The sequence below is a fragment of the Vulpes lagopus genome, chromosome 18, assembly GCF_018345385.1.
Source record: "Vulpes lagopus strain Blue_001 chromosome 18, ASM1834538v1, whole genome shotgun sequence".
Classification (NCBI taxonomy): domain Eukaryota; kingdom Metazoa; phylum Chordata; class Mammalia; order Carnivora; family Canidae; genus Vulpes; species Vulpes lagopus.
Window position 1 is genome coordinate 25,228,478 of NC_054841.1, and position 18,575 is coordinate 25,247,052.

Sequence of the window (18,575 nt, forward strand, 5' to 3'; positions counted from 1 at the left end):
TTTGCAGATTTTGTGTTTTGATACTTGGGAAACCCTTAGAGGCTGGATTCCTAGTGTTTGAAGAACTATTATACACCTCATGTAATTCTTGTGTTTGATGTCAGAGGTTGTAGGGTTAAATGAGGTAAAGCTCATAAAAGGGCTTTTCATAGTTCCTTGAAGTAATAGTACTCAGAAAGTGGCCTATCCTTCCTAGAGTCTGATGTGGCTTATGGCAATGTAGAGTTATGGATAGGAGAGAGTTTGGAATATGAAAGAGCAGCATGAATTTATAGTAGAGGCACCTTTCATCTTGACTCCTGATATATGCCCAAGTGAAGATCTAGATCTGCACTGACCAGTACGGTAGCCACTAGCCACGTGTGGTTATTTAACTTTAACTAAAATTAGGGACCCGTGGCTGGCTCAGTTGGTGGAGCATGTAACTCTTGATCTCAGGATTGTGAGTTTCTGTCCCATGTTGGATATACAGATTATTTAAAAAAAAGAAATCTTTGAGGACCTGTGACCTGGGTAGCTTAGTGGCTTAAGCATCTGCCTTCCGCTCAGGTCCTGATCCTCAGTTCCTGGGATCCAGCCCTGCTTCAGGCTCCCTGCTCAGTGGGGAGCCTACTTGTCCCTCTCCCTCTCTCTCTCCCTGCAGCTCTTCCTGCTCTTGCGTGCTCTCTCTCTCTCTCTCTCTCTCAAATAAAATCTAAAAAAAAAAAAACTTAAAAAAAATAAATTTAAGTAAAATAAAGTAATATTAAAAATTCACTTTTCCACTCTCACTAGCCACATATTGACTGCTCACTAGCCACACTTAATTAGTGGTTAGCAGTTTGGACAACACAGATAAAGAAGATTTCTTTCATCTTAGAAAGTTCTGTAGTACAGCTCTGATGTGGATAATTGGGAAGCATATTTAAAAAATGAATAATCTGTACCCTCTTGGTCTCAGAATTTAGTTAATGTGTTTAACTTTATTTTTATTTATTTATTTTTATTCATTCATTTATTTATTTTTTATTTATTTATTTATTTTTTAATGTGTTTAACTTTAAAACAGACTGCCCATTGTGGAATAATTAAATTAATTTCTTTTGATGATGGGTCAAAACATGAAGTATTGGAGCATATCCTATTATACAGATTAATGTACTAAGTGATGTAGAAGATTGGAAGGATTTGCTGAAATGAAACATTTCAGTTCCTTCATTATAGAAGTCCCTGGTTATATCTTTGTTAGGAATTTCAGAAATCTCCTAGATACTTTGTTTTTTATTATGGTAAAATATATGTAAGATAAAATTCATCATTTGAACTGGTTTTTTTTTTTCTTTTAAAGGTTTTATTTATTTATTTGACAGAGAGATAGAGCCAGAGAGCACAAATGGGGGAAATGGAGAGGGAGAAGCAGGCTTTTTGCTGAGCAGAGAGCCCAGTGTGGGTTTTGATCTCAGGACTTGGAGATCATGACCTAAGCCGAAATTAGACACTTAACTGACCGAGCCACTCAGGTGCCCCTAGACTTTGAAATTCTATAGCCCTACAAATAAACAATGGGTTTTTTAGGATACAGAAAATAGCAGCATACATAGTTAATTCATTTCTTAAAGGTTTTACTGAGCATTATGGGCAAAAAAAGGGATAAAAGATATAAGTGCAGTTGTATGTAAGTTTTATTTTTAAAAATAAGTTCCTGAAAAAAATATTTTTTTATTTGGAGTACCAAGTAAATTTCAGTTGAAAAACGAGATGGTTCAAAAAAAAAAAAAGAGATGGTTCACGTTTAGAAATGTTTTTTGGGGATGGTTTAATTTTTTCTGGATATTTATTGAATTTCTTTAGTTGCTTGCTTCCTGTGGTTTTTCTTGTATAGGAAGATGCAGGTTCTAGTGCTATGAAGTATTGGGCAAATCTGAGGAGTGATGATGCTAATGCTAAACTCTTTGTGAAGTTTCTGTGCCTTTGTCTCTGATCATAGTTGGAGATATGTGTACTGAGAAGTAGCCATGAGAATAGATGAATTTGAGAACAGGTGCTCATTTTTTTTTTTTCCTTTCCAGGCTGCATGGCTGAGAGATTGAAGGAGGAGATTCTCAACAGGGAGAAAATGGTGGATATTTTGGCAGGTCCAGATGCCTATCGGGACCTTCCTCGACTGCTGGCTGTTGCTGAGTCAGGCCAACAAGCTGCCAATGTGCTGCTCTCTCTGGATGAGACTTATGCTGATGTCATGCCAGTCCAGACAAGCCCTAGTGCTACTTCTGCTTTCGTGTGAGAACACCACCCAAGAGGCCGGGAGTGAACACCTCCTTTCTCTCTTTTATTTATTTATTTATTTTAGAGAGAGAGAGAAAAGAGAGTGCATACACATGAGCTGGGGTTGGGGGTGGGAATAGGGAGGGGCAGAGAGAGAGTCTCAAGCATACTCCTCACAGATTGCAGAGCCCGATCTCAGAACCGTAAGATCATGACCTGACCTAAAACCAAGAGTTGGATGTCCAACCGACTGTGCCACCCATGTGCTCCTCCTTTTTCATTTTTTATTTATTTATTTATTTATTTATTTATTTATTATTATTTATTTATTTTAATTTTTTATTTATTTATGATAGTCACAGAGAGAGAGAGAGAGGCAGAGACACAGGCGGAGGGAGAAGCAGGCTCCATGCACCAGGAGCCTGATGTGGGATTCGATCCCGGGTCTCCAGGATCGCGCCCTGGGCCAAAGGCAGGCGCCAAACCGCTGCGCCACCCAGGGATCCCCTTTTTCATTTTTTTAAAAAGATTTTATTTATTTATTCATGAGAGAGACAGAGAGAGAGAAAGAGAGAGAGAGGGAGAGGCAAAGACACAGGCAGAGGGAGAAGCAGGCTTCATGCAGGGAGCCTGATGTGGGACTTGATCCAGGAACTCCAACATCACGCCCTGGGCCAAAGGCAGGTGCTAAATCGCTGAGCCACCCAAGGATCCTCTCCTTTCGCACTTTTGAAATAACGTTAAGGGTGCCAGTTGGCTAAGTGTCCGAGTTATTTATTTATTTATTTATTTCTTTATTTCTTTCTTCATTCATTCATTCATTCATTCATTCATTCATTCATTCATTCATGAGAGACACAGAGAGAGGCAGAGACATAGGCAGAGGGAGAAGCAGGCTCCCTGTAGGGAGCCTGATATGGAACTTGATCCCAGGACCCCAGGATCACACCCTGAGCCCAAAGCAGACACTCAACCACTGAGTCACCCAGGTATCCCAAGTGTCTGAGTCTTGATCTCGGATCAAGTCTTGTTCTCAGGGTCATGAGTTTAAGCCCTGTGTTTGGCTCTCTGCTGGGTGTGGAGTCTATTTACAAAAAAAAAAAGCGCTAATTTTGCTGTGTTAAAAAAATTAATACATGCATATAGTACAAAACATAAAAAACTAAAAAATGATGAAGTTCAGACTCCCTCACCCGTCATACCAGTCTTTCAGAGATAGCCTTGTTAGTAATTTTTTGTATTATTCTTTCAGAAGTATTCTTTGCATATCCATTCATAAACATGATATGGGGTCTTTCTTACCCTTCTTTGTATACTCTTAATTTTTTACTTAAAATATATCGTCAGCTTTCCTATTCCTTTTTTTTCTTCCTGAACTTTAACTGGATAAAAAGTAGTAGATTCTAGTGACAAGAGTTCATATTTGTTGAAGAATATGTGGAAAAGATAGAAAAAATATGAAGAAAGTCAGAATCATCTATTCCAAACACCTAATGATGAACAATTATGATTTTGTAATATTATTTCTGTATATACTTTATATCTGCATTTATTTGTAAAAATTGGCTCTTGATTTACTTGGAATTTTTAATTTTAATTTTTTAATTATTTTTTTAAAAGATTTATTTATTCATTAGAGGGGGTTAGGGAGCACAGTGGGGAGGAGTGGATGAAGAGAGGAGAGGGAATCCTAAGCGGAGTCTAATGGGCTTGATCCCAGGGCTGTGAGATCCCAGGACTGGAGCTGAAACCAAGAGTCTAATGCTTAACAGACTATGCTACCCAGGCATCCCAATTTACTTGGTTTTATAACCTTATTATAAATGGTGAACATTTCTCATGGCATTAAATTTTTTATAACAGAGTTTGGCAAATTGGCAAAAAAAATTACAGCCTGTTTTTTGTAAATATAGTTCTGTTGAAATATAGCCATGCTCATTTGTTTATATGTTACCCATGGCTGCTTTTGCTACTATAATAGCAATTGAGTAGGGACAGGGACTGTATGGTATGCAAAGCCCAAGATATTTACTGATTGTTTTTTAATTTTAATTTTAATTAAATTAATTAATTAATTAATTAATTTTCTGTTTATTTATAGAAAGTTTGCCAACCTCTGTCATTTTTTTTTTTTTTTTAAATTTTTTTTTTTTTAATTTTATTTATTTGTGATAGGCACACAGTGAGAGAGAGAGAAGCAGAGACATAGGCAGAGGGAGAAGCAGGCTCCATGCACCGGGAGCCCGACGTGGGATTCGATCCCGGGTCTCCAGGATCGCGCCCCGGGCCAAAGGCAGGCGCCAAACCGCTGCGCCACCCAGGGATCCCCAACCTCTGTCATTTTAATGGCATACTCCGTTGTTGGAATGCTTAATGAAAATAATAACTAACACTTATCTAACAGTTCTTCAGTGAACATCTTTGATACATATTCATAATTATTTCCTTAACATAATTTGAGGCTTTCAAATACAGGATGCAAATGGAAGAAAGAGAGTGATTTAATTTATATACCATAATAATTGGATTAGGAATGAGTGAGAAATATGGAGCCCTCTGTCTTTTTTTTTTTTTTTTTTTGAGATTTTATTTTATTCATTCATGAGAGACCGAGAGAGAGAGAGAGAGAGAGAGAGAGGCAGGCAGAGACACAGGCAGAGGGAGAAGCAGGCTCCATGCAGAGAGTCTGACGTGGGACTCGATCCTGGGCCTCCAGGATCAGGCCCTGGGCTGAAGGCAGCGCTAAACCGCTGAGCCACCTGGGCTGCCCTGTCTTTTTTTTTTTTTTTTTTAAGATTTTATTTATTTATTCATGAGAGACAGAGAGTGAGACAGAGACATAGGCAGAGGGAGAAGCAGGGTCCTTGCAGGGAGCCTGTTGTGGGACTGCTGTGGGACTCCATCCCTGGACCTCAGGATCCACGCCCTGAGGTGTCCCAGAACCCTCTGTCTCAAATCTGAGGTTTCTTTTTATTATACACATTCTGTATTTTTTTTTCTGCTCTAGATGAAAAAAGTTCAAACAGTATATTTATATTTTATATTTATGGGATACAGATATACCAGAAGTGGTATATCTGCACTGTTTTTCTCACCACCGTGCTCCCTCTGGGTAACTGCTATATCCGCCAATTATGATGTGGTTTCTATCTTGTGATCAGGGTCTAGGTTTTTTTTTTTTTTTTAAGATTTTATTTATTTACTCATGAGAGACACAGAGAGAAAGAGGCAGAGATACAGGCAGAGGGAGAAGCAAGCTCCATGCAGGGAGCCCGATGTGGGACTCAATCCCTAGTCACCAGGATCACGCCCTGGGCTGAATGCAGGTGCTAAACCGCCTAGCCACCCAGAGATCCCCAGATTCTAGTTTTTTTTTTTTTTTTTTTTAAAGATTTTATTTATTTGTTCATGAGAGACGCAGAGAGAGAGAGAGAGAGAGAGAGAGAGAGAGAGAGAGAGGCAGAGACACAGGCAGAGGGAGAAGCAGGCTCCATGCAAGGAGCTTGATGTGGGACTCGATCCCAGGTCTCCAGGATCACACCCTGGGCTGCAGGCAGCGCTAAACCGCAGTGCCACCGGGGCTGCCCCCTAGTTCTTTTTTTAAAGATTTTATTTATTTATTCATGAGAGACACAGAGAGAGAGAGGCAGAGACACAGGCAGAGGGAGAAGTACTTCCTTCTGAGAGACACACAGAGAGAGAGGCAGAGACCCAACGGCCTCAATCCCAGGACCCCAGGATCATGCCCTGGGCCGAAGGCAGACCCTTAACTGCTGAGCCACCCAGGCATCCCCAGATTCTAGTTTTTATTTTTTTATTTTTTTATTTTTTTATTTTTATTATTATTATTTTTTAAAGATTTTATTTATTTATTCTTGAGAGATAGAAGGAGAGACAGAGCCAGAGACACAGGCAGAGATAGAGCCAGAGACACAGGCAGAGGGAGAAGCAGGCTCCATGCACCGGGATCCCGACGTGGGATTTGATCCCGGGTCTCCAGGATCGCGCCCTGGGCCAAAGGCAGGCGCCAAACTGCTGCGCCACCCAGGGATCCCAGATTCTAGTTTTTTTTTTTTTTTTTTTTTAAATTTTTTTTTTAATTTTTATTTATTTATGATAGTCACAGAGAGATAGAGAGAGAGGCAGAGACGCAGGCAGAGGGAGAAGCAGGCTCCATGCACCAGGAGCCCGACGTGGGATTCGATCCCGGGTCTCCAGGATCGCGCCCTGGGCCAAAGGCAGGCGCCAAACTGCTGCGCCACCCAGGGATCCCAGATTCTAGTTTTTAAAGAAAAAAAAAGTCTGCCTTTAAAATGCCTCAGATTGGTCCAGTCTGAATGTGGTGCCAAGAGAATTCAGAGCCAAAAGATAATGCCAAGGCAGCTGTGTCCTGCTCCTTGAGGAGGAGTAAGGCTCCTGTTACTTCTGTTACTAAGTTTTGATGCTTTTCTTCCTAGGTCTATTATGCGAGGCTGTGACAACATGTGCAGCTACTGCATTGTTCCTTTCACACGTGGCCGGGAGAGGAGTCGACCTGTTGCTTCCATTCTAGAGGAAGTGAGGAAGCTTTCAGAACAGGTGAAAAGTTCTCCAGGCTTTGTCTTACAAGTGTGTTTTAGGAGGATGAGGACAACCTTTCAAGTTTTGCTGCGTGTGCTATCTCTGAGCTGTAAATTTTAGAACCCATATCTGGCCAGAAAGAAATACCTGGGTGAATATCTGAGTTGCTGCTCATAAATTATAGGCAGATCTATGTGAAGTTTGCTGAGGAGGCAGCACAGTGGAATGGAAAGAGCATGGGTTTAGAATCAGATTATTGTCAATCCTGGCTGTAGCATCCTCTGGTTTGGTGCCTTGGTCATTTAACTATCTTCTTTGAAACATAGTTTGCCCATCTATGAAAAGAAGATAGAATAGTAATTTCCTTTCTGGGTTATTGGAAGGATTGTTGTAGTTTAAATTTTTTTTTTTTTTTACAGTAATCTCCACATCCCACATGGGGCTCTAACTCAACGCTGTACTGAGTAAGCCAGCTAGGTGCCCCCGTAGTTTAAAAAATTTTTTTAAAAAGATTTATTTATTTTTAGAGAACACGCATGAGTAGGGGGAGGAGCAGAGGGAGAGGGAGAACGAGACTCACAAGCAGGCTTTGTGCTGAGTTAGGAGCCTAACATGGGGCTTGATCTCAACGACCCTGAGATCATGACCTGAGCTGAAACCAAGAGTTGGGCACTCACCTGACTGAGCCACCAAGGCCCCCCCTAAGTGATGCTGTTTTTTTTTTTTTTTTTTTTCAGATTTATTATTTATTTTAGAGAGAGTTGGGGAAGGGGCAGAGGGAGAGGGGAAGGGAGAGAATCTCAAACATACTTCCCACTGAGCATGGACCCCACCATGGGGATTGATCTCAGGATCTTGAGATTGTGACCTGATTAGGAGTCCAATCAGGAGTTGGCCCCTCAACTGATTGAGCCACCCAGGGTTCCATCCCTAAATGTTTTTAAGCTCCCTGGCACATAGTAAATTTTCAGAGAATGATTTATTTTAGGGAGACTTCCCAAATATCTTGTTCATTTTATCACAGAGCAAGCTCACTAGATGAGGGACAGAATAGATGAGGGTAGCAAATCCCATCAGAGGCCAGAGGGGAGATATTTTCTTCCTGTTGGGAGCTGGTCCATGCTAACTCTAGGCGTGGATCCTTTAGCCCTGAGAAGGAGGACTGTAGGTGGGAATATGAAGCTTTTCTTCCACTAGAGTTTCCAGTTTCCTGTTTCCTTACTTGCTTGGCTCAGGAACTGTGGGAGGCTAGCCCCTGCTCCAGTTTTCAGTCAGTAATTTGTCTTTGTTCTTACACTCTGGCAGTGCTCTCTTCTCATCTCCCGTTCCTCAATTTTCAGTTCCCTGATTTGGTCCCTGGTTGCTCACAGGCACTGTGAGGTATTTCCATACCCTACCTCTTCAAGTGCTTCCTGGTCTCAAGTTGTCTCCTCCTCCTCTTCCAATTCCACAGTACCAGAACTTACCAGAGAGAGACGTTCTGTTTATTTATTTATTTTTTTTTAAATTTTTTTTTTATTTATTTATGATAGTCACAGAGAGAGAGAGAGAGAGAGGCAGAGACACAGGCAGAGGGAGAAGCAGGCTCCACGCACTGGGAGCCCGACGTGGGATTCGATCCTGGGTCTCCAGGATCGCGCCCTGGGCCAAAGGCAGGCGCTAAACCGCTGCGCCACCCAGGGATCCCGAGACGTTCTGTTTAAATAGATTGAGGTGGGGATCCCTGGGTGGCGCAGCGGTTTGGCGCCTGCCTTTGGCCCGGGGCGCGATCCTGGAGACTCGGGATCGAATCCCACGTCGGGCTCCCGGTGCATGGAGCCTGCTTCTCCCTCTGCCTATGTCTCTGCTTCTCTCTCTCTCACTGTGTACCTATCATAAAATAAATAAAATTAAAAAAAAAAAAAAAATAGATTGAGGTGGTGACAGAAACTACCTAACCTTTCTAGGGTATTTGCATATAAAAGAAGGAACTTAATAACATTAAGGTGAAGTTTGATGAATTCAAAGCTACTGATGTATGAAGAATTAAGATTCTGCATTGGGTTTTAAAGTATCTGTTTAATTATTTTGCCTAAGGATAATTTCTTAAAAGATTTTTTTCTTTAATTTAGATTTTTAGACAACAGTTGCAAAGAGAATAGAATAATATTCCTTTAAAGGAATGGTGTTTATTTAAATCATGGTTATTGACTGGAAGTCATCAGTAAGCAGCCTTCTTTTAAAGTTTGTTTATCTATCTATCTATCTATTTATTTAAAGATTTTATTTATTTATTCATGATAGACATAGAGAGAGAGAGAGAGGCAGAGACACAGGCAGAGGGAGAAGCAGGCTCTATGCCGGGAGTCCGACGAGGGACTCGATCCCGGGACTCCAGGATTGCACCCTGGGCCGAAGGCAGGCGTTAAACCGCTAAGCCACCCAGGGATCCCCGAAGTTTCTTTTTTATATGAAAAAAATTTAAATGCACAGAAAAGAGAGAATTGCATAATGACCCCCTCTTCCCCAGGTCACAGTCACTTAAATTTAATAATGATTGGGGCTCCTGGGTAGTTCAGATGGTTTTCAGTAATTTAATGATTACCTTTTGTCATATTTGCTTTATTTTTTGTTGATAAAGTGTTTCAACATATTTCACCCTTGAGTTATTAAGCATTACAAAATAAGGTTATTTTGTTATTTTTTTTTTAAGATTTTATTGTATTTTAAAGATTTTATTTATTTATTTTCGACAGAGATAGCTCGAGCTGGGGGAGAGGCAGAGGGAGGGGTGGGGGAGAGAGAGAGAGAGAGAGAGAGAGAGAAAGAGAGAAAGAAAACAAATCCCCAGCAGTCTCCACACTCAGATTGGAGCCCAATGTGGGGTGCTTGATCCCACAACCCTGAGATCATGACCTGACCTGAAATGAGTAGTTGGACATTTAACCGACTGAACCACCAAGGTGCCCAAAGACTTCATTTTTTTTTTTTTTTTTTAAATTTATTTATGATAGTCACAGAGAGAGAGAGAGAGGCAGAGACACAGGCGGAGGGAGAAGCAGGCTCCATGCACCGGGAGCCTGATGAGGGATTCGATCCCGGGTCTCCAGGATCGCGCCCTGGGCCAAAGGCAGGCGCCAAACCGCTGCGCCACCCAGGGATCCCAAGACTTCATTTTTTTTAAGTAATCTCTACACCCAATGTGGGGCTGGAACCACAAGATCAAGTGTCGCTTGCTTTATCCACTGAGGCATCCAGGCACCCCTAAAATTATTTTCAATACTGTTAATTCTAACATATTTAAGTAAATTTGCTCAATATCAATCATCTCATCTCATCCTAGTCTACCCATAATCAAATTGCCCCACAACTCTTTCTACATTTGGCTGTTAATTTTTTTTACACGTTTATGTAGTTTCTTTTTTTCTTTTTTTTTTTTTTTATAATAAACTTGTTTAGTTACCTCTAATGTTAACATTGATGTAACTTTGGTATGTTTGTCAAAACTAAAAGATTAATATTGATACGTTACCATTAACTAACTTCAGACTTCATTCTGATTTTGCCAGTTTTCTTTTTTTTTTTTTTGGAGATTTTTATTTATTTATTCATGAGAGACAGAGAGAGGCAGAGACATAGGCAGAGGGAGAAGCAGGTTCCACACAGGGAGCCTGATGCAGGACTTCATCCCAGAACACCAGGATCACGTCCTGAGCCAAAGGCAGATGCTAGACTGCTGAGCCACCTAGGCGCCCCAATGATTTTGCCAGTATTCAACTAATAACCTTTTTTTGAGGATCCAATCCAGGATCCACATCATATTTAAAAAATTTTGTTGGGGATCCCTGGGTGGCGCAGCGGTTTAGCGCCTGCCTTTGGCCCAGGGCGCGATCCTGGAGACCCGGGATCGAGTCCCACGTCGGGCTCCCAGTGCATGGAGCCTGCTTCTCCCTCTGCCTGTGTCTCTGCCTCTCTCTCTCTCTCTCTCTCTCTCTCTCTCTCTCTGTGTGTGACTATCATGAATAAATAAAAATTAAAAAAAATAAAAAATAAAAAATAAAAAATTTTGTTATTCTGGGGTGCCCGGGTGGCTCAAGTGGTTAAGCATCTGCCTTCAGCTCAGGTCATGATCCCAGGGTCCTGGGATCAAGCCCCACATCAGCTCCCAGCTCTGAGGGGAGTCTGCTTCTCCCTCTCCCTCTGTCCATCCCCCACCACCTTGTTCATGCTTGCTCTGTGACTCTCTCAAATAAATAAAATCTTTATTTTTTTATTTTATTATTAAATAAAATTAAATAAAATCTTTAAAAAAATTTTTTGTTATTTTTTAATTTTTTTTAAAAGATTTTATTTAATCACTCATAATAGAGAGAGAGAGGCAGGCAGAGACACAGGCAGAGGGAGAAGCAGGCTCCATGCTGGGAACCTGAAGTGGGACTCTATCCCGGGTCTCCAGGATCAGGCCCTGGGCTGAAGGTGGTGCCAAACCGCTGAGCCACCAGGGCTGCCCTTATTTTTTAATTTTTAAAAAGATTTTATTTATATGACGGAGAGTAGGAGGAGTGACAGGCAGAGGGAGAAGGAGAAGCAGGCTCTCTACTGAGCAGGGAGCCCAAAGCTGGGCTCAATTCCAGGGCCCTGGAATCAAGACCTGAGCCAAAGGCAGACACTTAACCAACTGAGCCACCCAGTCACCCCACTTTTTTTTTTTTAAAGGTTTATTTATTCATTTGAGAGAGTGAGACATTGAGTTGGGGGAGGAACAGAGGGAGAAAATCTTCAAGCAGACTCCTCACTAAGTGTGGAGCCCTACATGAAACTCAATCCCATCACCCGTGAGATCACAACCTGAGCCAAAACCAAGAGCCAGACAACTGATTGAGCCACCCAGGAGCCCCTATCCTGTTTTTTTAGATTAGCAATATGTCATACCTTGTAATAATTCCTAGTCTTTATGGAGACTAGAGTCATGACAATTAAATGTATTGCATAATGGTCCTAGAGTAGAGTTCTGATTAGGAAAAAATAGGGTTTTTAAAAAACCAAAAACATACTTTTATGTAGTTGTGATCTCGTTTAACAGTTTTGTATCGTTTTTAATAGTGTGAGCATTTTCCTATGTCACTAACAGCTTTTAGCTTATTTTTCGTAGGATTACTTGTAGGATAATAGCTTTCAAATTGCTTTTGGTTCTTCTCCTATTAAAATAGTGCTGTGTAGGGATCCCTGGGTGGCGCAGCGGTTTAGCGCCTGCCTTTGGCCCAGGGTGCGATCCTGGAGCCCCGGGATCGAATCCCACGTCGGGCTCCCGGTGCATGGAGCCTGCTTCTCCCTCTGCCTGTGTCTCTGCCTCTCTCTCTCTCTGACTATCATAAATAATAAAATTTTAAAAAAAAATTAAAAAAAAATAGTGCTGTGTAGAAGTCCTCTCTATGCAATTATTTTTGTCCATCTTGATGATTATATCTATAGGATAAATTCCTAGTCATGCCATTATTAAATAAAGATTATTATTATTATTATTTTAAAGATTTTATTTATTTATTCATGAGAGACACAGAGGCAGAGAGAGAGAGGCAGAGACACAGGCAGAGGGAGAAGCAGGCTCCATGCAGAGAGCCTGATGTGGGACTTGATCCCAGGTCTCTAGGATCATGCTCTGGGCTGAAGGCGGTGCTAAACCGCTGGGCCACCCAGGCTGCCCTTAAATAAAGATTAAAGCAAAGTTATAAAGAACATTACCTGGACATTATTTTGGTAAAAATTTGATTTATGGTATGTGGATCCCTAGTCTTTATAGCAACCATTTTTTACTTACTGAAATTTTATAATGCGAATTTTCAAAAATAGATAAGTTGAAAGACTAGTATGGTAAGCATAGTTAATAACATTTTTGTCATATAACACTTTTATTTTATCAGCCTATCTCTATAGATGTATAAATATATTTTTTCTGAAACATTTGAAAGTGAGTTTTAGGTATCAGGCTAGTTAACACTGGATATTTTGGTATGTATCTAAGAGTTTTTCCTTTCATAACTATAATACCAATACCACATGTAGGAAATTTAACAACTAGTATTATATACTAAGTTTGTTTTTAAGTAATCTCTATACCCAACATGGGGGTTAAACTCACAACTCTGAGATCCAGAGTTCTATGGTCTACCCACTGAGCCAGCCAGGTGTCCCTCAAGATTTCTTAATTGTTCAAAGATATCTTATTGCTATTCTATTTTCAAACCAAGATCCAATTAAGATTTGTGGTTTTGCTTGTTTTTTATATTTCTTCAATTCCTCTTTTTTTTTTTTTTTTAATTTTATTTATTTACTTGAGAGAGACAGCAAGCACACGAGGGAAGGAGAGAGAGGGGCAGAGGGAGAGGGAGAAGCAAGCTCCACTGAGCAAGGAGCCTGATGTGGGACTTGATCCCAGGACCCTGGGGTTGTGACTTGAGCTAAAGGCAGACATTTAACCGACTGAGCCCCCTAGGCCCTCTTCTTCAATTCCTCTTAATTTAAAACAGCCCTCTCACTTTTTTGTTGTTTGCTTTAAATGATATGTTAAGAGATCAGATATGTCTGGATTTGTCTGATTGCTTCTTCATTTGTCATTTAAAATATTCCTCTGGGGGGAAGAATACTCCTCTGAATTCTGGGAAACTGCAAGTTAGGTGTAGAAACTTGATTTAATTTAGGCTAAATATTTATTTTGGAAAGAATAGGCAATAATCATATAATTTTCAACTGACATAATACTGTCATAATTTGGTTCATGGTATTATGGATTAACATCATTGAACATCGAGTTTGTATCCAGTTTTTTGCTACTCTAAAAAATCCTTTGATGGTAATTTTTTTTTTTTTTTAAGATTTTATTTATTTATTCATGAGAGACACAGAGAGAGGCAGAGACACAGGCAGAGGGAGAAGCAGGCTCCATGCAGGGAGCCCTGGGCTGAAGGCAGACGCTCAACCACTGAGCCATCCCGGTGTCCTGGTAATTTTTATTTGAGGTTTTATTCTAAAGTTCAGTTCTTCAGCCAAGATGCCCAAATGTGAAATTATTGGGTTAAAGATAGAAGAGGATATATTTATGGATGGCTCTTGGTAGATTCAACTAATTCCAAGTAGTGATTTGACATGAAACTATCAAAAAAGTTTTAAATTGCTTCCAATGTATATTTTCCCTTTTTTAGGGACTGAAAGAAGTGACACTTCTTGGTCAGAATGTTAATAGTTTTCAGGACCGTTCAGAGGTCCAGTTCAACAATGCAGTATCTACTAACCTTAGTCGCGGCTTTTCTACCAACTATAAACCCAAGAAAGGGGGCCTTCGCTTCACTTACCTTCTGGATCAGGTCTCCAGAGTAGATCCTGAAATGAGGATCCGTTTCACCTCTCCCCACCCCAAAGACTTTCCTGATGAGGTGAGTATTGACAGTGTACTGTGCCAAGCTCTTCTCAGTATCCTTAAGCATACCAAAGGCTGGACCCAGTGGAAGGCAGCAGTCTTTGAATCTCACTCAGAGGATCTTGTGGTGTATTGCTGTATTGCCCTTTTATTCCACCAAAGATTTAAAGTCCACCCAGGTAGGGCAGAGATAGGACTGATATATTTTTAAAAATTTGTCTTCAAGGCCATTAGGGTCAGATTCTCATCTTCTGATCTATAAAATGGAGTTAATAATTATCTCCTATTTTGGGTTGTTGGGAAATAGGTAAAAAGTATGGAAGGTACTTATCAAAGTGCCTTAGCAATGTGTAGAGTGTATAGCCTACATATGAAAACTTTTTGTTTTTTCGTTTTTTGTTTTGGTGAAATATCTGTCTTTTGGCCCCCCCCCTACCTTTTCACCACTGGATTGCCTTCTTATTGAGTTCTAAAGGTTCTTTATGCATTCTTTTCTTTTCTTTTTTAAGAAATTTTATTCATGAGAGACAGAGGAAGAGACACAGGCAGAGGGAGAAGCATGCTCCCTGTAGGGAGCCTCTTACAGGACCTGATCCCAAGACCGTGTGGGATTCTGCCCTGAGCCAAAGGCAGATGCTAAACCACTGAGCCACCCAGGTGTCCCTCTTTATGTATTCTTGATATAAATCTTTTGTCAGCATATTTTCTAAGTCTTTTTTTTTTAGTAATTCTTTCTTTTTTAAAATATTTTATTTTTTAAAGATTTATTTATTTATTTTAGAGAGCATGCAAACAAAGGGCAGGGGGAAGGACAGAGGGAGAGAGAGAGAGAGAGAATTTCAAGCTGACTTCCTGATGACTGCAGAGCCTGATGCGGGACTTGACCCCAGGACCTTGAGATCATGACCTGAGCTGAAATCAAGAGTTGGATGCCGGGATCCCTGGGTGGCGCAGCGGTTTAGCGCCTGCCTTTGGCCCAGGGCGCGATCCTGGAGACCCGGGATCGAATCCCACGTCGGGCTCCCGGTGCATGGAGCCTGCTTCTCCCTCTGCCTGTGTCTCTGCCTCTCTCTCTCTCTCTCTCTGTGACTATCATAAATAAATTTTAAAAAAAAATTTTAAAAATAAAATCCTTAAGGGGCGCCTAGGTGGCTAAGTCGGTTAGGCATCCAACTCTTTTTTTTTTTTTAATTTTTATTTATTTATGATAGTCACACAGAGAGAGAGAGAGAGGCAGAGACATAGGCAGAGGGAGAAGCAGGCTCCATGCACCGGGAGCCCGACGTGGGATTCGATCCCGGGTCTCCAGGATCACGCCCTGGGCCAAAGGCAGGCACCAAACCGCTGCGCCACCCAGGGATCCCAAGGATTTTATTTTTAAGTAATCTCTACACCTAGTATGGGGCTTGAACACAACCCTGAGATCAAGAGTTGCACATTCCATCAATTGGGCCAAGCAGGTGCCCCGTCTAGTTCGTTTCTTGATGATGTCTTTTTTTTTTTTTTTTTTTAAAGATTTAAAAAATTTATTTATTCACGAGAGATGGAGAGAGTGAGAGAGAGTGAGAGAGAGAGAGGCAGAGACAGAGAGAGAAGTAGGCTCCATGCAGGGAGCCCAATGCAGGGCTCGATCCCGGGACTCCAGGATCAGGCCCTGGGCTGAAGGTGGTGCTAAACTGCTGAGCCACCCGGGCTGACCTTTATAGTGTCTTTTAAAAAATTTTTTTTTTTTTAAGATTTTATTTATTCATTTATGAGAGACACAGAGAGAGAGAGAGAGGGAAAGACACAGGCAGAGGGAGAAGTAGGCTCCATGCAGGGAGCCCGATGTGGGACTCGATCCCGGGACTCCAGGTTCAGGCCCTGGGCTGAAGGTGGCGCTGAACCGCTGAGCCACCCGGGCTGCCCGATAGTGTCTTTTAAAGTGGCTAATTAGTTTGAAAGTTAGATGAAACAAATACCATTTTTCCTTTCTTGTCTGTGTCAGCCCATGGCTTGAATCTGAGCTCCGCTTGCTTTCTTTACTCTTTAACAGAGATGCCATCAATGAAATGTCTGGGACAGACAGCATTGCTTGAGCAAAAGTAAAGGATTTGGGTAATTCATAGGTTTGATTTAATTGGCCAGTTAATTACTTGAAAATTAACCTTCCTAGAGAAACAGTGGACATGACATTCGTTTCTGCAGGATTCTTTGGTGAGACTCTGATGATGTCTAATATGTTTTGTCTGATTAGGTTCTACAGCTGATTCATGAGAGAGACAACATCTGTAAACAGATCCACCTACCAGCCCAGAGTGGAAGCAGCCGTGTATTGGAGGCCATGAGGAGGGGGTCAGACTTGCTTGGGGAGGGGGCTTCCTGTACCTCTCCATGTTTTCTTATGGAACACACAATGTCTAAGAATGTAGTAGAGTGTGTGGCACATAGTAGTAGCTGCTCAATAAATATCTGTTCTAGGAATAAACTCATGGACATTATAAGCTTGCTTCTGTTTACTCCATAAGTAATAGACTAAGGACTGAATCATTCATGTCATTTGTTTAGTATGTTCTTTTTTTTTTTTTTTGTAAGATTTATTTATTTATTTTAGAGAGAGGGCACGTGAGAGGGGGCAGAGTCTTAAGCAGACTGTGCACTGAGCACAGAGCCAGACACGGGGCTTGATCTCATGACCCCGAGATCGCTACTTGATCCAAAACCAAGTCAGATGCTCAACTGACTGTGCTACTCAGGTGCCTATAGCATGTTTTTCTTTTAATTATTTACTATGTGGCACACTCTTTTTGAAACTGGAATCTTTCAGCTTCTAACATTAAAGTTTTTTAAGTCTTGGAATTTAAACATTGTGTGTTCACTTACTTCAGGACTAACATGTATTGCAGAGATAAGACTGAAGGGGTAAGATAACAAATGGCAAGCTGTATAGAACTAGTGCTTTGCCTTGTTTTCCACATTGGCAATTTTAGAGATCCTCAAGTGTTTAATCTGTCCTTTCTAAATAAAAAGGGCTACTTACCTATTTACTTATTTTTTTTTAAGATTTATTTATTTATTTGAGAGAAAGCTTGAGTGGGAGGGGCAGTAAGAGAAGGAGGGAGAATCTCCAGCAGACTCCTTGTTGAGTGTAGAGCCTGGCATGGGGCTTGATCTCAAGAGCTGAGAGTCTTGGGATGCCTGGGTAGCTCAGCGGTTGAGCGTCTGCCTTGACTCAGGGCGTGATCCCGGAGTCCCAGGATCGAGTCCCGCATCGGGATCCCTGCATGGAGCTTGCTTTTCCCTCTGCTTATGTCTCTGCCTCTCTCTGTGTCTCTCATGAATAAATAAATAAAAATCTTTTTTAAAAAAAGAGCCTATTATTTAACCTACTATGCCACTCAGGTGCCCCCTACTTGTTTTTAAAAAGGCTATTTAAAATAATGTATGTTCTTTAACTAAAGATTCATGGGCTGTAGATTAGGTTACACTACAGGATTTGGATCAAAAGGGCTGTTTTGGATACATTAACCTACTTTTGTACTATCTTGTGTGGATGAGGAGGGGTTGGTTATATGTGGTAATTCATAGTATCTTTTATTTTTTTATTTTTTTCTTTCATAGTAGTATCTTTTAAAGAAGACATTCATCTAAGCATTTTCTTTTTTTGTTCTTTATTGCAGATATTCAAGAGAAGCTTATGTGGAATTAATTCATCATATTAGAGAATCTATTCCAGGTACATTTAAGAAATGTATTCTTTTGAGCACATCATTCTACCAGTGACCACAGTGTTTTTTTTTTTTTTTTTAATTAATTTTTATTGGTGTTCAATTTACCAACATACAGAAAAACACCCAGTGCTCATCCCGTCAAGTGTCCGCCTCAGTGCCCGTCACCCATTCCCCTCCAACACCCGCCCTCCTCCACTTCCACCACCCCTAGTTCGTTTCCCAGAGTTGGGAGTCTTTATGTTCTGTCTCCCTTCCTGATATTTCCCAACATTTCTTTTCCCTTCCTTTATATTCCCTTTCACTATTATTTATATTCCCCAAATGAATGAGAACATACACTGTCCTTCTCCGATTGACTTATTTCACTCAGCATAATACCCTCCAGTTCCATCCACGTTGAAGCAAATGGTGGGTATTTGTCGTTTCTAATTGCTGAGTAATATTCCATTGTATACATAAACCACATCTTCTTTATCCATTCATCTTTCGATGGACACCGAGGCTCCTTACACAGTTTGGCTATTGTGGCCATTGCTGATAGAAACATCGGGGTGCAGGTGTCCCGACGTTTCATTGCATCTGAATCTTTGGGGTAAATCCCCAACAGTGCAATTGCTGGGTCGTAGGGCAGGTCTATTTTTAACTCTTTGAGGAACCTCCACACAGTT

General features: G+C 41.0%; 1 protein-coding gene across 3 annotated transcripts in view; it reads left to right on the forward strand.

Annotated features, from left to right (window-relative positions):
* CDK5RAP1 (CDK5 regulatory subunit associated protein 1) overlaps positions 1-18,575 on the forward strand; it is a 44,126-nt gene that overhangs the window by 7,915 nt on the left and 17,636 nt on the right. For all 3 annotated transcript variants that reach the window (XM_041733380.1, XM_041733379.1, XM_041733381.1), the window contains exons 6-10: positions 2,049-2,259; positions 6,702-6,822; positions 13,983-14,213; positions 16,434-16,531; positions 17,857-17,912. In XM_041733380.1, coding sequence (XP_041589314.1) covers positions 2,049-2,259; positions 6,702-6,822; positions 13,983-14,213; positions 16,434-16,531; positions 17,857-17,912 — 717 coding nt within the window. The remainder of the gene's footprint in view (positions 1-2,048; positions 2,260-6,701; positions 6,823-13,982; positions 14,214-16,433; positions 16,532-17,856; positions 17,913-18,575) is intronic.